We start from the raw sequence: 21,847 nt of genomic DNA, 5'->3' as shown, positions 1-21,847 counted from the left end.
GAAGCCATCTGAATTCACCTTATGGCCTCTGCAGTATGCCTTCTCTTTGCAATCTCAAAGCAGACTTTTTAAAAATTCATTTTCGGGATGTGGGCGTCGCTGGTTCGGCCAGCATTTATTGCCCATCCCTAGCTGCCGTTCAGAAGGTTGAGGTGAGCTGCCTTCTTGAACTGCTGCAGTCCCAGACGCGGAGGTACACCCACAGTGCAGTTAGGGACAGAGTTCCATGATTTTAACCCAGTGACAGTAAAGGAATGGTGATATATTTCCAAGTGAGGATGGCAAGTGGCTTGGAGAGGAACCTCCAGGTGGTGAGGCTCCCAGGTATCTGCTGCTCTTTGTCATTGCCTGGTGCGAATGTAACTTGCCACTTGTCAGCCCAAGACTGGGCATTGTCCAGGTCTTGCTACATCAGGACATGGACTGCTTCATTATCTGGGGAGTTGCGAATGGTGCTGAACATTGTGCAGTCATCTGCGAACATCCCCATTTCTGACCTTATGATGGAAGGACAGTCATGATGAAACAGCTGAAGATGGTGGGCCTAGGGCACTACCCTGAGGAACTCCTGATGTGATGCCAACCACCATAACCACCATCCTTTGTTCCAGGTATGACTCTAACTGGGTTATTTAATTGTCCACCACCAATCACGGCTGGATGTGGCAGGACTGCAGAGCTTAGATCTGATGCATTTGTTGTGGAATCACGTAGCTCTGTCTTTTACTTGCTGCTTATGCTGTTTGGAACACAAATTAGTCCAGCGTTGTAGCTTCACCAGGTTAACACCTCATTTTTCAGTATGCCTGATGTTGCTCCTGGCATGCTCTCCTACACTCTTCACCAAACAAGGGTTGATCCCCCGGCTTGGTGGTAATGGTAGACTACGGGAATAGCCGGGCCATGAGGTTGCAGATTGTGGTGGAGTATAATTCTGCTGCTGCTCTACAGCGCCTCAAGGATGCCAGTCTGGAATTGCTAGATCTGTTCGAGATCTATCCCATTTAGCACTGTGGCAGTGCCACACAACACTACGGAGGGTATCCTCAATGTGGACAGAACTGTATGTTGATCACTTCTACCAATACTGTCATGTACAGATGCATCTGCAGCAGGCAGGTTGGTGACGATGAGGTCAAGTATGTTTTTCCCTCTTGTTGGCTCCCTCACCACCTGCTGCAGTCTCAGTCTAGCAACTATGTCATTTAGGACCTGGCCAGCTCGGTCTGTGGTGGTAGTACCGAGCCACTCTTGGTGATGGACATGGAAGTCCATAGTGGTGTCTGGGATGTTATCTGTAAAGCGTGATTCTGTGAGTATGACTGTCAGGCTGTTGCTTGGCGAGCCTGTGAGACAACTCTACCAACTTTGGCACATGCCACCAGATGTTAGTAAGGAGGACTTTGCAGAGTCAACAGGGCTGGATTTGCCATTGTTTCTGGTGCCTGGGTCGATGCCGAGTGGCCCGTCCGGTTTCATTCCTTTTTTGCGTTTTCGTAGCGGTTGAATACAATGGAGTCACCCACATTGTTGTGGGTCTGGGAGTCACATGCAGGTAAGCATGGCAGATTTCCTTTATTGAAGCAGATGGGCTATGATGACAATTGACAATGGTTTCATGGTCATCATTAGACTTTTAATGTCAAATATTTTACTGGTGGAGGGAGAGAGGGAGCGAGAGTTAGTGAAGGGAGAGTGGGAGCCCGATCAGATTAGTCACGTGGAACGTTAGAGACCAAGTTGCAGAATACCAATAAAGGCTCGGTAACAGAGGAAAGAATCTTGAACGTCAAAAATGTTGCTTCTCCAGCTGAAACTCGTATTCATTCTTTGGAAAACCAGCTGACTGGCATGTCAGAAATAGTAGATTCATAGAATCCCTACAGTGCAGAAGATGACCATTCAGCCCATCGAGTCTGCACCAAACCCTATCCACTCACCCAACCACCCTTCCCTACACCCGTAACCCCATAACCTAACCTGCACATCCCTGGACACCAAGGGGAAATTTAGCACAGCCAATCCACCTAACCTGCACATCTTTAGACTGTGGGAGGAAACCCACGCAGACACGGGGAGAATGTACAAACTCCACAGTTACCCAAGGCCAGAATCGAATCCAGGTACTGTGAGGCAGCAATGCTAACCACTGTGCCACTCTTTCAAATAGAATTTACAGTGCAGGAGGCCATTCGGCCCATCGAGTCTGCGCCGGCTCTTGGAAAGAGCATCCTACCCACGGTCAACACCTCCACCCTATCCCCATAACCCAGTAACCCCACCCAACACTAAAGGCAATTTTGGACACTAAGGGCAATTTATCATGGCCAATCCACCTAACCTGCACATCTTTGGACTGTGGGAGGAAACCGGAGCACCCGGAGGAAACCCACGTACACACGGGGAGAACGTGCAGACTCCGCACAGAGTGACCCAAGCCGGAATCGAACCTGGGACCCTGGAGCTGTGAAGCAATTGTGCTATCCACAATGCTACCGTGCTGCCCCCAAATCCTGGAAGATTTGGAGAAGAGTCGGAGAAAGAATATCCAAGTCATCAGCCTGCCTGAGGGAATGGAGGGCAAGGAAATTTAGTTCAGGGAACTGTTAGGATCCCAGACAAGAACCCACCCACTTGCAATTTGTAAAACTGAGAGGAAATGTTCTGCACCACAGGAGTGATAAAGGGTACCAATGGGTCAGTGTTATGTTAAGACAAACGTTTAACACAGAATTAACCACATTAGCAACAAAGAAATAACTTTACAGTTACAACAGTTCTCAACCAAAAGAGAAAACCATAACTTACTCCCTAAATCAGTCACTATATTTCAATAAACCAAACCAATATATTGCAAATATCACTCATTAATAAAGTTAACAACCAGGTTACTACTGGCATTTCTCTGTGCAGAACCTTTGGAGAGAGGACTTTTCTAGATCAAACTGAAACACCTCTGTTCAGATGAGTGTTCTTGGACCAACTGCCTTTTGAGGCAGACCTGGCTCCTCCCATTAACTATATTATCTGTATCCAAAGCATAAGGCGCTATTTTGCCTCTTCTTACAAGATATCCCTTGACTTGTTTAGCCAGGACCAAACACAACACACCATATAAATTACTGACACCCCAGGGGTACTTCACACGTACACAATATTCCATTAGTTAGCTATCTGTAAACAAGTAAATGGCTCTCAAGATCTATTAGCAGAACACTTCAGCTGCAAATGAATGATTACCTCCCTTTTATGACACCTTTATCACAGATTCAGCAGTCATACTGTCTGTATACATTTTAACCCAGATTTTAATAACATTACTGCCAAAAATATAAAATATGACAATTTCTTAGATTCATCGCAATTGGCTGCCATGTTTTCCTAAACTGCATATGAAGGCTGGGTGTTTCCAACTGGAAAGGGTGTACCGCATCCTATCCTTGAAGCCAAGGGACAATCAACGTTCCAGGTCTATAACTATTCGCTTCCACAATTTTAAAGATTGCCAGAAGGACCTAAAGATGGCGAGGCACAGTGGGACCTGGCTCCACAAAGGAGCGAGGATTTTCTTTTTGCAGGACGGAGGAACGTCACTTCAGAGCTTTTGGGGTTGCAATGTTTTTGTATTACTCTTATAATGGGGTCTTTTATGATGTTGGCTAAATCCTGCTTAGGTTCAGACAGGTGTTATATCCATGAAAGGAACATGTTGGAGAAATTTTGGTGCAAACTAAATGGGGGAGGGGTGTCATGGCGCAGGCCTGAATGTGGCGCACAAATCCAACCTTCCCCGTTTTCTGGAGGTCTATGCAATAGCTGTGACTAATTTCAAACAACTTTGCTCATGGAATGCAAGGGGAATTTCATCATCCTATCAAAAGGAAAAAGATCCTTTCTTTTCGTGAGGAGAAAGTGGGCATAGCCCTATTACAGAAGACTCACTCAGACGATACGGAGCACTTTTAAATTTAAAAAAAATTTAGAGTACCCAATTATTTTTTCCAATTAAGGGGTCATTTAGTGTGGCCAATCCACCTAGTCTGCACATCTTTGGGTTGTGGGGATGACACGGGGAGAATGTGCAAACTCCACAAGGACAGTGACCCAGGGCCGGGATTCGAATCCTGGTCCTCAGCGCCGTAAGCAGCAATGCTAACCACTGTCCCACCGTGCTACCCTTTTTAAAAAATAAATTTAGATTATCCAATTATTTTTTCCAATTAAGGGACAATTTAGCATGGCCAATCCACCTACTCTGCACATTTTTGGGTTGTGGGGGCAAAACCCAGACAGACAAGGGGAGAACGTGCAAACTCCACACGGACAGTGACCCAGAGCCGGGATCGAACCTGGGACCTCAGTGCCGTGAGGAAGCAGTGCTAACCACTGCGCCACCGTGCTGCCCGAGGGAGCACTTCAAATTGAGGTGAGAGTGGGCGGGGCTGATCTTCGTTTCTTTTTCAATGAGTAGTAGGGGTGGTGGAATCCTAATAGGTCAGAGCACTGGCATCGGTGTGTGAAAAGGTGGGTTGTTTGGATGTGCGGAAGACTTCACATCCTAGAGATAAAGGTTTTACTTTTCCCTTAGTCCCCCATCAGTGTCACACAAGAATTAATTATCGTCTCCGCCTGTTCCATAGGTAGCACTATAATTTCCTTTTTAAAAATAAATTTAGAGTACCCAATTCTTCTTTTCCGATTAAGGGGCAATTTAGCGTGGCCAATTAACCTACCCTGCACATTAGGGGCTGGTTTAGCATAGTGGGCTAAACAGCTGGCTTGTAATGCAGAACAAGGCCAGCAGCGCGGGTTCAATTCCCGTACCGGCCTCCCTGACCAGGCGCTGGAATGTGGCGACTTTTCACAGTAACTTCACTGAAGCCTACTTGTGACAATAAGCGATTATTACTATTATCTTCAGTTGCGGGGGTGAGACCCACGCAGACACGCGGAGAATGTGCAAAATGCACATGGACAGTGACCTAGGGCTGGGATTGAACCCGGGTCCTCGGGGCCATGAGGCAGCAGTGCTAACCACTCCGCCACCATAGCACTGTAATTTTTAACCATGCCCTTGTCTTCCTGGAAGTTCCGGTGGTCTAGGTCATGGCGGCTTGATGCTTCCCTACTTAGTAGAGTTTGAGTTTGTCTATGCAGTGTGTTCCATTTCTGATGTCATTCCCTCCACATTATGGGAGACAAGGTCTATGCTGGGGGAATGGTTATTTCTTACACAGCCAATATCCTCTGCACATGCTGCTAATGCTGTCAGCTACAGATTTAAGGAGATTAATGGAATGATTAGTTTGTTTATCTGGAATAAGGAGAAGCCACGCCTTAAGTTTACTAAGCTCCAGCTCCCAGGGGCTAAGAGAGGGACTGGGTGCCCCGAACTTTAGGCTGTTATCAACTGGCTTCTCACCTCAAGTTCATAAAGGGCTGGGTTAGGAAGGGCCCTGCTCCATGTGGCTCGACATTGAGGCTGACCAGTCAGCTTACCATCTGAAGGTCATGTTATTTTATGAGACATTAAGACTGGCAACTCAAAATGTGATAATTCTATTATTGTTAATACTCTTTGCATGGAAATTGGTCCGCTAATTAGAAGGGAGACCTCAACTGCCTTTCTTGCTCTCTCCCATCCAGGGTAGCCCAGACATCTCACCGGGTCTTATGGACCATGGATTTGACACATGGAGGGATACAGACATTTGTAAGCTGGGAAACATGTTCAGAGATGCTTTCTGGTCATCCTTTGATCAGCAATGCCAATATGACATACAATTTACAGTGCAGGAGGCGGCCACGTGGCACATAGAGTCTGCACCAGCCCCCGGAAAGAGCACCCCACCCAAGCCCACACCTGCACACTGCAACCCAGTAACCCAACCTAACCGATTTGTACACTAAGGGCAACTTAGCACGGCCAATCCACATAACCTGCACATCTTTGGACTGTGGGAGGAAACTGGAGCACCTGGAGGAAACCCACTCAGACACGGGGAGAACGTGCAGAGTCCGCACAGACAGTGACCCAAGCCAGGAATCGAACCTGGGACCCTGGCGCTGTGAAGCAAGAGTGTTAACCACTGTACTACCGTGCCACCCGACATCCCAAGACATTCCTTTTTTTTTATTATTTACAGCTTTATCCTTAATAAGACGACTTTTAAGTATTGACTTATCCAATTCGCCAGAGGAAAAAATCCCAAATTCTGTGGCGCCTAAACAGTTAAGTTCTACAACACCCTGTGTTAGTACATGGAGTACCCCGAATTCTTGGGAAAAAGACTTGAAAAAAAGACTTGAACATTAGCATTGATGAGACATGGGGTAGTCTATGGGAATAAGTCAACAAAATCTATGTTTGCAATAAAATGAGAGAGGCTCAATTCAAGATACTGCACCATTTGCATATTAGACACAGGTTTGATCCTGATATATCCCCGATGCACTGCAAGTGCCTGGCAGTCGAGAGCAATTATATACATTGTGTATGGGCCTGTGTTAATCTTCAATCCTATTGGTCTGGTGTAGTCAGAGAGCTGAAGATTTTGACAGAGCCTTGGAATTTAATCCTTTGTTTCTAATTCTGAGTGTTCCAGACGAGACAATTATTAATATTAATGAAAAAAAGTTGTACAACATTCTGACTTTTGCAGCTCGTAAAAATATCCTATGTTCCCAGAGTAGTGACAAATATCCTTCAATTCAAAACTGGCATAAAATAGTCATGGAGTGTAATTCTATGGAATTCCTGACGTCTGTGCTCCGTTCAAAGTCTGATGCATTACGTAAAGTGTGGGACCCCTATCTTAGATTTATATGTTCCAGCTTATCTGACTTGCTCCTGTTGGGCTTTTCATGAGCCATATTGTATGGCATATGACATTGTATGTCTTGACCTCACAATACATGAAAGTGTGCACCATGAGCTGTTATACTTTCAGATCAATATGACCGTATACTCATTTCCCCTCAATTTGTAATCCATTATTTAACCTGGAGGCACTAGTTCCTATATTTGCAATAATTCCTGTTCTATACTGCAACAGTTTCGCATTTTTTACTGCTTCTTGGTTTACCTTTTCTTCTGTTGTGTGATTTGTAAAAAAAAAAAACTGAAAAATCTAATACAAATATATATTTTGAAAAGTTGAATGCACATTCAGGAGAACATGGTACTGCATTAAAATGTTCCAACGCCCAAGCTCATCCAGATTAGGGCACCATTAGCCAAAGCTAAAAATCATTTTATTACAACGAGCTCAGAAGCCTGCAGTGTAACAAGATTTGAATGCCCAAATTAAGCGTGCATAGAATACTTTATGATTTAACTTGCAAGAACATTTTTACCGCTGCCGTGTCAGTGCCAAACACTTTTCAGAAACAACCAAATATATCTATTAATCCATACCTGATTCCACTGACCGAAGTTTCAATCGCATTTCATCAACGTGCTCAGGAGCTGAAAGGCCTGCATTTTGCAATGAGTTTTTACACGTTGTACATGTGTATGGTTGCCCTGATAAATGGAGAGGTGAAGGACCACAGTCTGCATGGATCCACCTGAGAATAAAGAATACAAGTCAATGAAAAGTGACTACAGGGCAGCGCGATGGCGCAGTGGACCTCACGCCACCAAGGACCTGGGTTCGGTCCCGGCGTGTGTGGAGTTTGCACATTCAGTGTCTGTGTGGGTCTCACCCTCACAACCCAAAGATGTGCAGGCTAGGTGGATTGCCCCTTACTTGGGAAAAAAACATTTTAAAAGTGACTTTCCAATATCAAACTTAAAATTGATGAGATGGAGTACAAGAAATACTGAAAATATTAAAACTCACTCCAAACACTGGTAGCATAACAAGAAGGAAAACATCAGGTTCTGCCCTAAAGGGAGTGGAGAGAGAAACAGACAAAGTGTCACCCAAGACTGATTTGCACACTCCATCTGGAGCTCGCTGGAGGAACTGACTGCCTACTTGTGGAGAGAGACAGAGAGAGAAAGGGGGCCCCCGAGGGGGGGGCGGCACAGACAACATAACTGTAGTTAGCATAGCAAACGTTCCAAGATGACCTTAGGCTCCTTTCCCCTTTGAGGGAAGAGAGCTGGCTGGTGGTGATTTAACCTGAGGATCATCACACCTCAGGCAAGGTGGAGAAGGCGGGATCTTCATGAGTAACCTCAGCCGGTACGGGAATTGAACCCACGCTGCTGGCATTGCTCTGCATCATGAAACCAGCTGTCGAGCCAACTGAGCTAAACAGAATACCTTTTCCACACCTGATAAATAATCACTGATGGCATTAGTTACTTACCTTTGGCAGATATGGCAGTTTAATGTGTCATCTGTTTGTCCATTTGTTTTACCACATATCGTGCACGAGGCACTGTCCCTGTTCCTTTGCCAGTAACATTTCTCACACACTGAATAGTTCTGATGCCACTGTGCATTTGAATGCTTCCCTGCAGACCTTGAACCACAATCACTGCACACGCGACAGTTCTGCAGAAGGAAAGTAAAAGTAAACTGCCTTGCAAAGCACCTTGGAGGCATCAAATTAAGTCCTCTATCCACTTAACAGCTATCAGTGCAGTTTCATAAATATTAGAAAATCAACAATGGAACATTTTCACAAAGTTGCACTGAAAACTAACCCAGCATAGGACTCTCAGATGTTGCATGGCTGTGCCTCAAGCTTCAGACTGAACCGGAAACCACAAATCCTATCAATGAGAGTCTATCCCCTCTTCCTTAACCCCTACCATGTACAATATGGCAGCAAGTTACTGTGCATACATTATTATCTTAGAAAGCAAGGGAGTGGATTTTTAAAAAGTTTTAAAATAATTATTTTCCCTTTCTGCCCTTTCCCTCTTAAGTGTCCCCACACTATGCACCATTCCTTAACCAAAAACCCCACAACTAAATGGGCTATTACCCAGGGCTTTTTTCCTCTGCTCACCTGGAACATTTCACCAAGTTATTAACAAACAAGGAAAATGTCATAATCCTCATGATTAGTCAGTTATTTTGACAGGAGGTGGCAACAAGACTTCGATGATGCAGGTTTGCACGGTCAAGGGCGAAGGAGTTTAAAAAAAATTTCTCACATGTCCACAAGGTATACTCTCGCATCGACTTTTTTGTTGTGAGCAGGGCGCTAATACCGGGGGTGGTGGATACTGAGTGCTCGGCAATCGCAGTGTCAGGGTGGATCTACGGGTTAGCGTGGAGACTGGATGTGGGGTTGCTAGCAGACAAAGCGATCTGTGGGCGATTTAACAAGTCCATCCAGAACTACCTGGAAACAAATGATACAGGGGAGGTCTCTGCAGCGACAGTCTGGGAAGCTTTGAAGGCAACGGTCAGAGGGGAATTAATCTCCATACGGGCCCACAGCGAAAAGGTGGAACGGGCTGAGAGGGATAGGTTAGTGGAGGAGATACTCCAGGTGGACAGGAGATACTCGGAGGCCCCGGACACGGGGCTACTGAGGGAGTGGCAGAGGTTACAGGCGGAGTTTGGGCTGTTGACCACAGGGAAAGTGGTGGAACAGTTGAGAAAGGCAAGATGGGCGATTTATGAGTACGGGGAAAAGGCAAACAGAATGTTAGCGCACCAGCTCAGGAAAAGGGAGGCGGCCAGGGAGATGGGGAAAGTAAAGAGTAGAGGCTGGAATACTGTCCTGGACTCAGTGGGGGTGAATGAAGTGTTTAAGGACTTTTATAGTAAATTATATGAGTCGGAACCCCCGGCTGGGGTGGAAGGGATGAGGCAGTTTTTGGATCAGTTGAGGTTTCCGACGGTAGATGAGGATCTGGTGGAAGGGCTGGTGTCAGGCAAGGCCCTGGGGCCTGACAGCTATCAGGTGGAATTCTATAAGAAGTTTTCAGAGACACTGAGCCCACTGCTGGTGAGGACATTTACTGAGTGTGGACACCAAACTGATGGCTAAGATACTGGCCACAGGATAGAAGACTGTGTCCCGGAGGTGATAGGGGAAGACCAGAGGGGATTTATAAAGGGCAGGCAACTCAAGGCCAATGTTCGAAGGCTTCTCAATGTTATTATGATGCCCTCAGAAGGAGAGGAGGTGGAGGTAGTGGTAGCGATGGATGCGGAGATGGCTTTTGATCAGGTGGAGTGAAATTACCTGTGGGAGGCACTGGGAAGGTTTGGGTTTGGCGAGGGCTTTATTGACTGGGTGCAGTTGCTCTACCAGGCACCAGTAGCGAGTGTGCGTACGAACCAGCTGAGGTCGGGGTATTTTAAACTACACCGAGGGACGAGGCAAGTGTGCCCCCTCGACCCATTACTGTTTGCTCTGGCCATAGAACCATTGGCCTCTAGGAACTGGAAAGGGTTGTGTGTGTGTGTGTGTGTGTGTGTGTGTGTGTGTGTGGGGGGGGGCTGCTCTTGTGTATTTCCATTGGAGAGGATGGGGGAATTTGGCAATTTTTCGGGGTATTAATTGAACATCGGGAAAAGCAAGATGTTCGCGATCCAGGCAAGAGGACAGGAGAAGAGACTGGGTATGGTAGGAAAGACCTTTCGGTATCTGGGAATCCAGGTGGCCTGGGAATGGGAGGCACTGCACAAGTGGGTAGTGGGGGAGGGGTCGGTGTGGGAGCGGATGGAGGCGGCGTCATACAAAGACACCAGTTTGGGAGCACTGATAATGGCACCTCTTCCGTTCTCGCTGGCCTGATATTCCACAAGTCCAGTGGTGGTGGCGCAACTGAGAATCTGGGGGCAATGGAGGAGATAAGAGAGTAGAGGGAGCATTGGTTTGGACCCCGATTTATAATAACCATAGGTTTGTACCGGGTAGGCTGGATGGTGGGTTCCGGAGATGGCAAAGGGCAGGAATTAGAAGGATGGGGGATCTATTTAGACAGGAGCTTCCCCAGCTTGAAAGCCTTGGAGGATAAATTTGAATTGCCAACAGAGAATGGGTTCAGGTATTTGCAGGTGCGAGACTTCCTGAGAAAGCAGATTCCGCCCTTTCCGCTGCTGCCGCCACAGGGGATACAGGATAGAGTAGTTTCCAGTACTTGGGTGGGAGAGGGGAGGGTGTCGGATATTTACCAGGAGCTTTCGGAGGCGGAGGAAACTCCAGTGGAGGAGCTCAAGGGCAAGTGGGAGGATGAGCTAGGAAGAGAGACAGAGGCAGGTCTATGGGCAGATGCCCTAAATAGGGTTAATACCGCCTCATTATGTGCCAGGCTTAGCCTGATACAATTTAAGGTAGTCCACCGGGCACACATGACAGTGGCTAGGATGGGCAAGTTCTTCGGGATTGAGGATAGGTGCGCGAGGTGCGCAGGAAGCCCAGCAAATCATGTCCACATGTTTTGGGCATTCCCGAAGCTTAGAGGGTTTTGGCGGGATTTTGCTAAGGCAATGTCCACGGTGCTAAAAACACGGGTGGTGCCGAGTGCGGAGGTAGCGATCTTTGGAGTGTCGGAAGATCCGGGAGTTCAGGGGGCGAAAGAGGCTGACGTCTTGGCCTTTGCCCCCCTGGTAGCCCAGAGACGGATCTCGTTATTGTGGAGGGACTCGAAGCCCCCCAGTGTAGAGACCTGGGTTAGTGACATGGCTGGGTTTCTCAGTCTCGAGAAGATAAAGTTCGCCTTAAGAGGGTCAATGTTGGGTTCACCCGGAGGTGGCAGCCGTTGGTCGACTTTCTCGGGTTTAATAAAAAGACAGAGATGATGCACATAGAAATAAATTAGTCTGCACACGGTCAGATCAAAGAACGAAAGGACTAGCAGGGCAGGTAAGAAGGAAGGCGATTTTTATAACAATGTTGAGCTGCAGCCAAAAAGAGAAGGAAAACAAAACCCACAACCGGTAATCTAACTTTATTTGCACAAAGATGTGCAGGTTAGGTGGGTTGGCCATGTTGAAAAATTGTCCCTTAGTGTCCAGGGATGTGCAGGTTAGGTTAGAGGATTACGGGGATAGGGCGGGGTGGACACCTGTAAATTGGCAGAGTGCACATTCGAAGGGTCGGTGTAGACTCGATCGGCCAAATGGCCTCCTTCTGCACTGTAGGGATTCTATTCAATCCTTGCATGTAAATGAATTGTCCAACAGTAATACATAAATCAATGTAAATATTCTACGACAACACTGACAAATTGGACTTCCGGTTGCGGTGATGCGGAGCTAAGCCGCACGTTCGGTAGCTCCCGCTTTTTTCGGTCTTTTGGGCTCTTTTAAGGGCCCGTAGCGGTGCTGGTTGGAGTTTTCCCCGTGTGGGAACACATCCTCTAAGATTCTCCGCTGGTGGATGGCCTGGACCAGGAGCGGAGCGGTCAGAAAAATCAGCTTTGGAGCAGAGAAAGGTGCGAGGCAGGAAAGGCAAGATGGCGGCTGGCGGGGAATCAGCAGCGTGGCAGCAGTGGGCACGGGAGCAGCAGGAGCTGCTTCAGCGCTCCTTCAGGGAGCTGAAGGCAGAGATCCTGGAACCGCTTAAGGCCTCCCTGGACAAGCTCATGGCGACCCAGACGGCTCAGGGTGCGGAGATCCGAGAGCTTCGGCAAAAGGCCTCGGAGAGCGAGGACAACCTCCTGGGCCTGGCAGTGAAGGTGGAGTCGCACGAGGCGCTCCACAAGAAGTGGTCAGTGAGGATGGAGGAGATGGAGAACCGTGCCCGTCGGACGAACCTGCGGATTCTAGGCCTCCCAGAGGGGCTGGAAGGTTTGGATTTGGTGGCCTATGTGTCTGTGATGCTGAACTCGCTAATGGGCGCGGGGTCGTTCCAGGGACCCTTGGAGCTGGAGGGTGCCCATCGGGTGCTGCTGAGGAAACCCAAGCCAAACGAGCCGCCTCAGGCGTTACTGGTCCGTTTTCACCGCTTCGTCGACCGTGAGTGTGTGCTGAGATGGGCGAAGGAGAGGAGTAGTAAGTGGGAGAACGTGGAGATCAGGATCTACCAGGACTGGAGTGCGGAGGTGGCAAAGGGAAGGGCTGGTTTTAATTGGACGATGGCAGTGCTCCACAAGAAGGGGGTCAAGTTTGGCCTGTTACAACCGGCACGCCTGTGGGTCACTTATAAAGACCGCCAGCTCTACTTTGACTCTCCGGTGGAGGCCTGGGCTTTCGTCCAGGCAGAGAAGCTGGACTTGAACTGAGGACCGGGGAACGTTGTAGACAGCCCTGAGGCTTTGTCCTCCGTGGTATCCTTTCACTTTTATCGGTTCTATTTGATGATGTCTTTTTGCTGTTCTGCTTTTTCGCTTTTTGGGACTGTATCTGTTTACTTGGGCGTTTTGCCATGTCTGTTTTTTTTCCACTGGTTGAGAGTTTGGGAATGGTCCGCGGTCCTGTTGGGTCATATGTCCGTATATTCCCGCGTGTTGGGTCGGGGCTCGGGATGGAAGCGCGGGCTACTCTCCCGCGCGCTGGAGGAGCAAAGGGGGGGGGGGGGGGGGGGGGGTTGTGTTGCACTGTGGAGGGTCATTGGGGTGGGAGCAGATGGGTGGGGTGGATCCATGGAGGCTCACGAGGCCGAGGGCCAGGGAATTTTCATACTTCTCCCATGTGCATAAGGCCTATTCCCGGATTGATTTTTTTCATTATGAGTAGGGCGCTGATTGCGAGGGTGGAGGATGTTGAGTATTCGGCGATAGCCATTTCTGACCTCGAGCTGGGGGAGGAGAGAGACCAGCGCCCGCTTTGGCGCTTGGAGGTGGGGCAGCTGGCAGATGAGGAGGTGGGCGGGCGGGTTCGAGGATGTATCGTGAGATACCTGGAGGCCAATGACAATGGGGAGGTCCGAGTGGGGACGGTCTGGGAGGCGCTGAAGGCGGTGGTTAGGGGGGGGGGAGATGATCTCCGTTCGAGCCCACAGGGAGAGGAGGGAGCAGAGAGAGGGAGAGACTGGTGGGGGAGATGGTGAGGGTGGACAGGAGATACTCGGAGGCTCCGGAGGAGGGATTGCTGAGGGAGCGGCGTAGTCTCCAGGCTGAGTTCGACTTGTTGACCACCAGAAAGGCGGAAGCTCAGTGGAGGAAGGCACAGGGAGCGGTGTATGAATATGGGGAGAAGGCGAGCAGGATGTTGGCGCACCAGCTCAGGGAGATTGGGGGCGCCGGTTGAGCTGGAGGAGCTGGTCAAAGGGATAGGGAGCATGCAGTCGGGGAAGGCGCCGGGGCCGGATCGGTTCCCGGTCGAATTCTATAAGATGTATGCAGACCTGTTGGGTCTCCTGTTGGTTTGGACCTTCAACGAGGCAAGGGAAGGGGGCGCTCTGCCTCCGACGATGTCTCGGGCGCTGATTTCCTTGATCCTTAAGCGGGACATGGATCCCCTGCAGTGTGGGTCATACAGGGCGATCTCACTCTTAAATGTAGATGCCAAGCTGATGGCGAAGATTTTAGCCATGAGGATAGAGGGCTGTGTGCCGCAGGTTATCCACGAGGATCAAATGGGGTTCGTGAAGGGGAGGCAGCTGAACACTAACATACAGAGGCTCTTGAATGTTATAATGATGCCGGCGGTAGAAGGGGAGGCAGAGATAGTGGTGGCGTTGGACACGGAGAAGGCCTTTGATAGGGTTGAGTGGGGGTACTTGTGGGAGGTGCTGGAAAGGTTCGGGTTTGGGGAGGGGTTTGTCAGGTGGGTGAGGCTGTTATATGAGGCCCCGATGGCGAGCGTGGGCCACGAATAGGAGGAGGTCGGAGTATTTTCGGTTATACCGAGGGACAAGCCAGGGGTGTCCCTTGTCCCCCCTGCTTTTTGCGTTGGCAATTGAACCCCTGGCCATGGCGCTGAGGGAGTCGAGGAACTGGAGGGGGCTGGTGCGGTGTGGGGAGGAACACCGAGTGTCGCTCTATGCGGATGACTTATTTGGGGATTTCTCAGGGTACAAGCTCAACTTGGGGAAGAGCGAGCTGTTCGTTGTACACCTGGGGTACCAGGAGAGGGGGAATGGTAGGCTCCCACTAAAAAGGGTGGAGAGGAGCTTCAGGTACTTGGGGGTCCAGGTGGCCAGGAGCTGGGGGGCCTTGCATAAGCTTAACCTCACAAGGCTGGTGGAGCAAATGGAGGAGGAGTTCAAGAGATGGGACATGTTGCCGCTGTCTCTGGCGGGTAGGGTGCAGTCAGTCAAGATGACAGTGCTCCCGAGATTTCTGTTCCTGTTCCAGTGCCTCCCCATCCTTATCCCGAAGGCCTTTTTCAGGCGGGTTAACAGGAGCATTACGGGGTTTGTGTGGGCGCACGGGATAACGGGGGCTCGATGGGCGGAGAATTGATGGTGGGTTCCTGAGTTGGTACAGGGCAGGTGTCAGGAGGTTGAGGGACTTGTTTGTAGACGGGAAGTTTGCGAGCCTGGGTGAGCTGGAAGGGAAGTTCAGGCTCCCCCCGGGAACACCTTTAGGTACATGCAGGTAAGGGCGTTTGTCAGGCGCTGGAGTTCCTTCTCATGCCGCCGCGTGGGGTCCAGGACAGGGTGCTCTCAGGGGTATGGGTTGGAGAGGGGAGGATCTCGGCAACGTACCAAGTGATGCAGGAGGTAGACGAGGCCTCGGAGAAGGAGCTGAAGGATAAATGGGAGGGGGAGCTGGGTGAGGAGATTGAGGAGGGTACGTGGGCAGATGCCCTAGGAAGGGTGAACTCCTCCTCTTCTTGTGTGAGGCTTAGCCTAATACAGTTTAAGGTACTGCATAGGGCTCACATGACCGGACAAGGATGAGCCGGTTCTTTGGGAGCGAGGACAGGTGTATTAGGTGCTCAGGGAGCCCAGCAAACCATGTCCATATGTCCTGGGCATGCCCAGCGCTGGGGGAATTTTGGAAGGATGTAGCAAGGACGGTGTCGAGGGTGGTAGGATCCAGGGTCAATCCGGGCTGGGGGCTCGCAATATTTGGGGTTGCAGAGGAGCCGGGAGTGCAGGAGGCGAGAGAGGCCGGTGTTCTGGCCTTTGCGTCCCTAGTAGCCCGGCGGAGGATTCTTCTTCAGTGGAAGGATGTGAGGCCCCCAAGCGTGGAGGCCTGGGTCAACGATACGGCAGGGTTTATTAAATTGGAGAGGGTGAAATCTGCCCTAAGGGGGTCAGTGCAGGGGCTTTTCAGGAGGTGGCAACCATTCCTAGATTTCCTGGCAGAACGTCTCTTTGTTTTGGGCTGAAGGGACGTGTATATTTGTTCTTTGCTAAGGACGGGCATTAATTTATTTCTTCTTTTTTTGTGTACATGGGGGGGGGGGGGGGGGGGGGGGGGGTTGTTCTTTCTGTTCTTAGTATTTTCTGTTATTGATATTTTGTGAAAATTTGAATAAAAATTATTTTACAAAACTGGTCGTCTTGGGGATCATAAGCATCAAAGCAATTGTTACCGTGAGCGGTCATGACAGCAAATGGTTTACAAAAGCAAGATTGAGGGGGTGGGGTGGGGGAAGAGAAAGAGATTGACACATGGCCTCATTATGATATCAAATTGTTGGCCTTACTCCTTCTCCCCACCCCAGCAAATGATGGACAATAAATCTCTTTGGGGGAACAGCAATAACTTCTTGAAAATAAGCATGTGAAAAGAATTGGTGCAACCAGCATAATTTTAACCAGAGAGAAAGTAATGAAGCACATCCCAAACTTCACGATAGTCAAAGCAAGCAAGCCTACTATCGAAAAATTTGCAAACTCTCGTCCACCCTGGTGGAATTTGTTGCACACAGAAAACATTTACACGCTTGGCTTTGAGTATTATTCATTCACTCGTGTGCCAAACATAACAGACTGATGACATCATGTAAACCACTGTAATGTGATCTATATCTGATGCTGAGTGACATTAATTGAACACACATACAAGCACCCACCTTGCATTTCCAGCTATCAGTAGGCAGTGATTCCATTGCTGGTTTCAAACAAAATGTGTGATAGCCCTTGTCACATGCATCACACACAAGCATCATTGTGTCTGCACCAGGCTGCCTGCATGGGATTCAATAGGAGACATTACAACCTAGTGTACATCAATCATTGAATAATACAATACAGAATGAGGCCGCTCAGTCAGAGTCTGCGTCGGCTCTCTATCTAAGAACACTCCAGTAAGAAGTCTTACAACACCAGGTTAAAGTCCAACAGGTTTGTTTCAAACACGAGCTTTCGGAGCGCTGCTCCTTCCTCAGGTGAATGGTCCATTCACTTGAGGAAGGAGCAGTGCTCCGAAAGCTAGTGTTTGAAACAAACCTGTTGGACTTTAACCTGGTGTTGTAAGACTTCTTACTGTGCTCACCCCAGTCCAACGCCGGCATCTCCACATCAAGAACAATCCAGTTAATCCCACTCCCCTGTTCTTTCCCAATATCCCTGCAATTCTTACCTCCTTCAAATATTTATCCAATTTCCCTTTGAAGGCTGCTACTAATCCGCATCCACCACCCTGTCAGGCAGTACATGTAAAATCCAAATAACTCTTTGCATAAAAAGTTTTCCTTCATATCGCCTCTGGTACTTTTGCCAATTACCTTAAATCGAAGCTGTCATTGCTGTGCTCGACATTTTATGAATGTATGTTAATAGAGATTTACACAAATAAAAGAGCACACCAACCTTCAATGGATACAGTAAAACTATACAAGTTAGAGCACAAGGTAGCACAATAAAACCTTTTGTACATGGACGACTTACCATCGTATTTGCAATTTTCTCTGCAATTATTAATATTCTAAGACCAAAACATCTTACATAGATTTCATATTCGGTCACTCTCTCTTTGACAATAATTGCAGATTGTGTCTATCTGAAACAGTTACAAACCTGCACGTCTGGCATACTTTGCACTCGGGGCACTGCCAACCAGCACGTTTAACTGGCGTCACGACAATTTCCAGGCATGCACCATGATAATGCAGTCCACAGCTGGTGCAGAAAAGAAGGTCCAAGAGATCCCCTGGAGCGTCACACACACCACAATTTGCCTCATCCTTTGCTAAAATGGAATTTTAAAAAAGGGTAATATGTTAAGACTTCTGTTATAACAATTTACTGACCAATTTCAAATCAGAGAGATTGGAAACCTGCACAGTTGGATCACTTTTTAACAAATTTCATTTAGTTATTTTTTTTAACAGGTTGTGTTACTCTGCAGGGAGGACTTGCTGGTTGCTATGGATGAAAATATCCTAAACAAGTCAATCACAGGCCCTAAACAGTACAGAGCTGGAGTCACTACTCCAGTTATTTTTTTTAAAATTTGAGTATCCAATTACTTTTTTTTCCCCCCAATTAAGTGGCGATTTAGTGTGACCAATCCACCTATCCTGCACATCTTTGGGTTGTGGGGGTGAGACCCACGCAGACATGGGGAGAATGTGCAAACTCCACACGGACAGTGAACCAGGGCCAGGATCGAACCTGGGTCCTCAGTGCAGTGAGGCAGCAGTGCTAACCACTGCGCCACCATGCTGCCCATTCTACTCCAGTTGTTAGACATTTAAGTTTTATATATATTTGTATGCAGCAATCACAATCATCAGCTTGATTTTAAAATTAGTTTCATCAGCTGAAAACAATATTACCTATTTGGAAGTTAGGACCATTGACAAAAGTCGTCTAGTCAGAAAACTGTTATATCTAAACACCAAAAACTCTCATTGATTTTATGTACTTATTTCACCAGAGGGCATTTTGATTCTATTGTAAACGTGTTCAATTTGGATTGGCTCACTGTTGGCTTTTATCATCGGCTCACCTCACCACATAAATGAAAAATGTAATTAATGTCTGTTACAATAACCAAGTAAACAGAATGGATTTATATCTAAATGTATTGAAGTTGAAATTATCCCATGCTGGATTAGAGCTATTTCTCAACCTTAAAATTTGAGCCGAATTGTATTCTCCATTGCTATCTACATATTCTTTTCGATAAAGCTGAAGTTCACCAATAGGATAAAAGAAATATTTCACCAAAGCGTTTTACGTTTCGGAGTCCAGATGGTGAAAACATCCATACTCACAAAGTTGCAGTCGGGCTCACTCCACTATCGCCCCCCCCGCCTAAGTTTGAATCAAGATGCAAGGACAGACCACAATTTTTCATAAACCTCAATGCTTTCTTTTAGCAAGCTTATGAAGCACTCTCATACCCATGTAAGCACATCACATACATTCACTCAGGGGAAGCTAAATAAACATGAGAGGTATGTTAACAGCTAGATGGGAGGAGGTTCAAGTAGAGCACAAATGACTGGTTGGGCCGAATGGGCTGCAACTGTTGTGTACATTACACACAGTTCAGTGAAATTTCAGTTGGGCAACAGTATAACAACTGTGTCCACTGATATCAAATTTAAACTCACCCTGCATCACTCAGTCTGCCAACGCACCTCCCAATCCTACCCCAATAAGCACCCATTCACATACCCCACCTCAAAAGGCTTGTGGCTGCCATCTAATCTTCGCCGACTTGTTTTACCCGTCGACCCCATCTCGCATATCTTAGTTGACCTACGCATTTCCTTTCCCATTATTTTCTCCCACCTCATCTCCCCATTTCCCTTGCTTTCAACCTCACTCTTGACCTTCTGATCAACGCCTTCCTGTCACCAACCTTGCATCCTGTCGTCGTTTCCACCCCCCCTTAACCCCCCCACACACACCCTCCAAACCTGCTTGACGTGAAAAATTCAAATTGAACTCGACTACCAGGACACAAAAGCCATGTGACAGATGAGTATTAAATACATTTGGATGCTCATATCTCAAACTGGTAACAGAATAAATGATACCGTCAAGTTGCTTTGTTCTTTAAACAAATCGCCTCCCCTACCCTTCCATCTTAAAAAATGCAGCTGAGATAACGTTCTATATCTACTGTCCACCTTCCAGATTTGCTTAAGCAATCACATCTGGAAAGCTTCAGTGGGAAGGAAGATAACTCAGCCCTGTCATCCAACATCTGCATGCATGCACTTGCTAATAGTGGTCAAATGATTAGCAACCAGTGAATCTTGGTTGACTTTCACCTTCCTTCACCCAGAATTGCTGAGACCAGTCACGGGTCCCTGTCACCGTTTCCTCCAAGATCAGGCTAATTAGCGCCAGAGATCAAACCCAGGACCTTTTGTACAGTTTAGTTCAGCAAGAGATATGACATTTACAAATATTTATGAGCCAGACTCCCACTTTAGATGCAAAAAAAAAGGCACATTGACATAAATCTGGTGCAAGAAAAAGCTGATACATGTATTTTGCACTGCCTATCAAGACGTCCAGCAAGAATGACACCTTTAACACTGAAGATTGTTTAAAGCATGTGTTAGTACCTATCTCCACTGCTTTATCAATATGTTCTGGACACAGAAGGGTCAAGGATTTCATTGACTGAAAGGATCCAGTTGCTGCTGCGCAGGGAAAGTGGTACGATCTTAAACATCCCTCCATCTGGCACTGGATTGTAGCGCCCAACCGTTTACAATACTCACATTTCTGTGAAATAAAATATAAATATTACTCTTAAAATGTTATACATTTCTATAAATTATCTTCAACTTAGCGCTTAGGAAAAACATCAGGCAGATATGCAGAACAATGAATATTCAGATTTGAGTATTAAGATGGGCACATTTACACAACTGCAGATTTCAAGAGAAAAATGCTGCCGTAGCAGTTTGACAGGCAAGTCAAATTACTACACTTTTAATGTGTCATCATTCAAGTTTGCTGTAACGCGGGGGACCCCACAAATCACGTTCATATGATTTGGTCCTACCCAAAACTGGAGGGGTATTGGAGGGAAGTCTTCAGGGTGATCTCAACGGTGGAGCACGTGAGACTCGAATCAGGTTCCCCCTGGAAGCCATTTCGGGCTGTTGGATCGGCCGGGGTTGGAAAGGGTGCGGCCTTCATCTCGCTGAATGCCCGAAGGCGGATTCTGTTGGAGTGGCGGTAAGCTTCTCCGCCCTGTGCCTCGGCGTGGCGGGAGGACCTGCTGGAGTTCCTAACACTCGAGAAAGTAAAGTTCAAGTTGAGGGGAAGGATGGAAGGGTTCTGCAACTCATGGGCTTTGTTCATCATGCATTTTCATGAATTGGATGACATCGAACATTTGGGAGGTGGTTTGGAGTGTATAAATTAATGATGATTCTTTTTCATTGGTGTTTTGCATTCAAAATGTTGGGAGCTGTTTGAGGGTGGGTGGGGTGAGGGGATTGTTGGCTAGGGGATTGTCATTGTATTTGTTGTAAATATGAAGAAAATGTGAAAAAGGACAATAAAAATATTTCTTTAAAAAAGGTTTGCTGTAGTGCACAGTCAAGCAATGGACACTGTTACATGTCAATTGTCCACTGCAATTCCTCCTGTTACCCTTGAGCAATAACTATTTCATTTCAGATATCAACGTTGTCTGACTGCTATACAACTCACATTTTGGGAACAAGATGTTAAATATTGAGTCTGCCTCCCACCTTTGGCAGCAATTACAGTGAAAAAGTGCCAGCTTCAACTGTTCACCAATTCACAAAACTGCTCTCACGATGAAAAGTATGAAGAAAAGCAAAACATTTTGCAGCCCGAGTATTGCACCTTATGGAACAAGAAATAATCAAATCTATTCCAATTACCGTTGGGCCTCCTTTGGCGATCTGGGAAGTCGGGTGCTGTTTACCAAACTGGAATTTAATGTCGGTGTCTCTTTCTTTCTTTCTTTTTTTTTTATAAATTTAGATTAGCCAATAATTTTTTCCAATTAAGGGGCAATTTTAGTGTGGCCAATCCACCTACTCTGCACATTTTTTTTTGTGTTGTGGGGGCGAAACCCACGCAGACACGGGGAGAACATGCAAACGCCACACGGACAGTGACCCAGAGCCGGGATCGAACC

The 21,847-nt window shown here is 47.5% G+C and overlaps 1 protein-coding gene across 1 annotated transcript in view; it reads right to left on the bottom strand.

The window, feature by feature from the left end:
• Positions 1-21,847, bottom strand: part of LOC119958251 (histone-lysine N-methyltransferase 2D-like) — a 224,347-nt gene that overhangs the window by 177,297 nt on the left and 25,203 nt on the right. The window contains 5 exon segments of the mRNA XM_038786664.1: positions 7,418-7,569; positions 8,320-8,507; positions 16,833-16,947; positions 17,779-17,950; positions 20,289-20,451. Of these exon segments, the coding sequence (XP_038642592.1) occupies positions 7,418-7,569; positions 8,320-8,507; positions 16,833-16,947; positions 17,779-17,950; positions 20,289-20,451 (790 nt within the window).

This window comes from Scyliorhinus canicula, chromosome 28 (genome assembly GCF_902713615.1).
Source record: "Scyliorhinus canicula chromosome 28, sScyCan1.1, whole genome shotgun sequence".
NCBI classification, from domain to species: domain Eukaryota; kingdom Metazoa; phylum Chordata; class Chondrichthyes; order Carcharhiniformes; family Scyliorhinidae; genus Scyliorhinus; species Scyliorhinus canicula.
The sequence above is the reverse complement of the archived record's forward strand: the minus strand, read 5'-3'. Positions and strand labels throughout refer to the sequence as shown.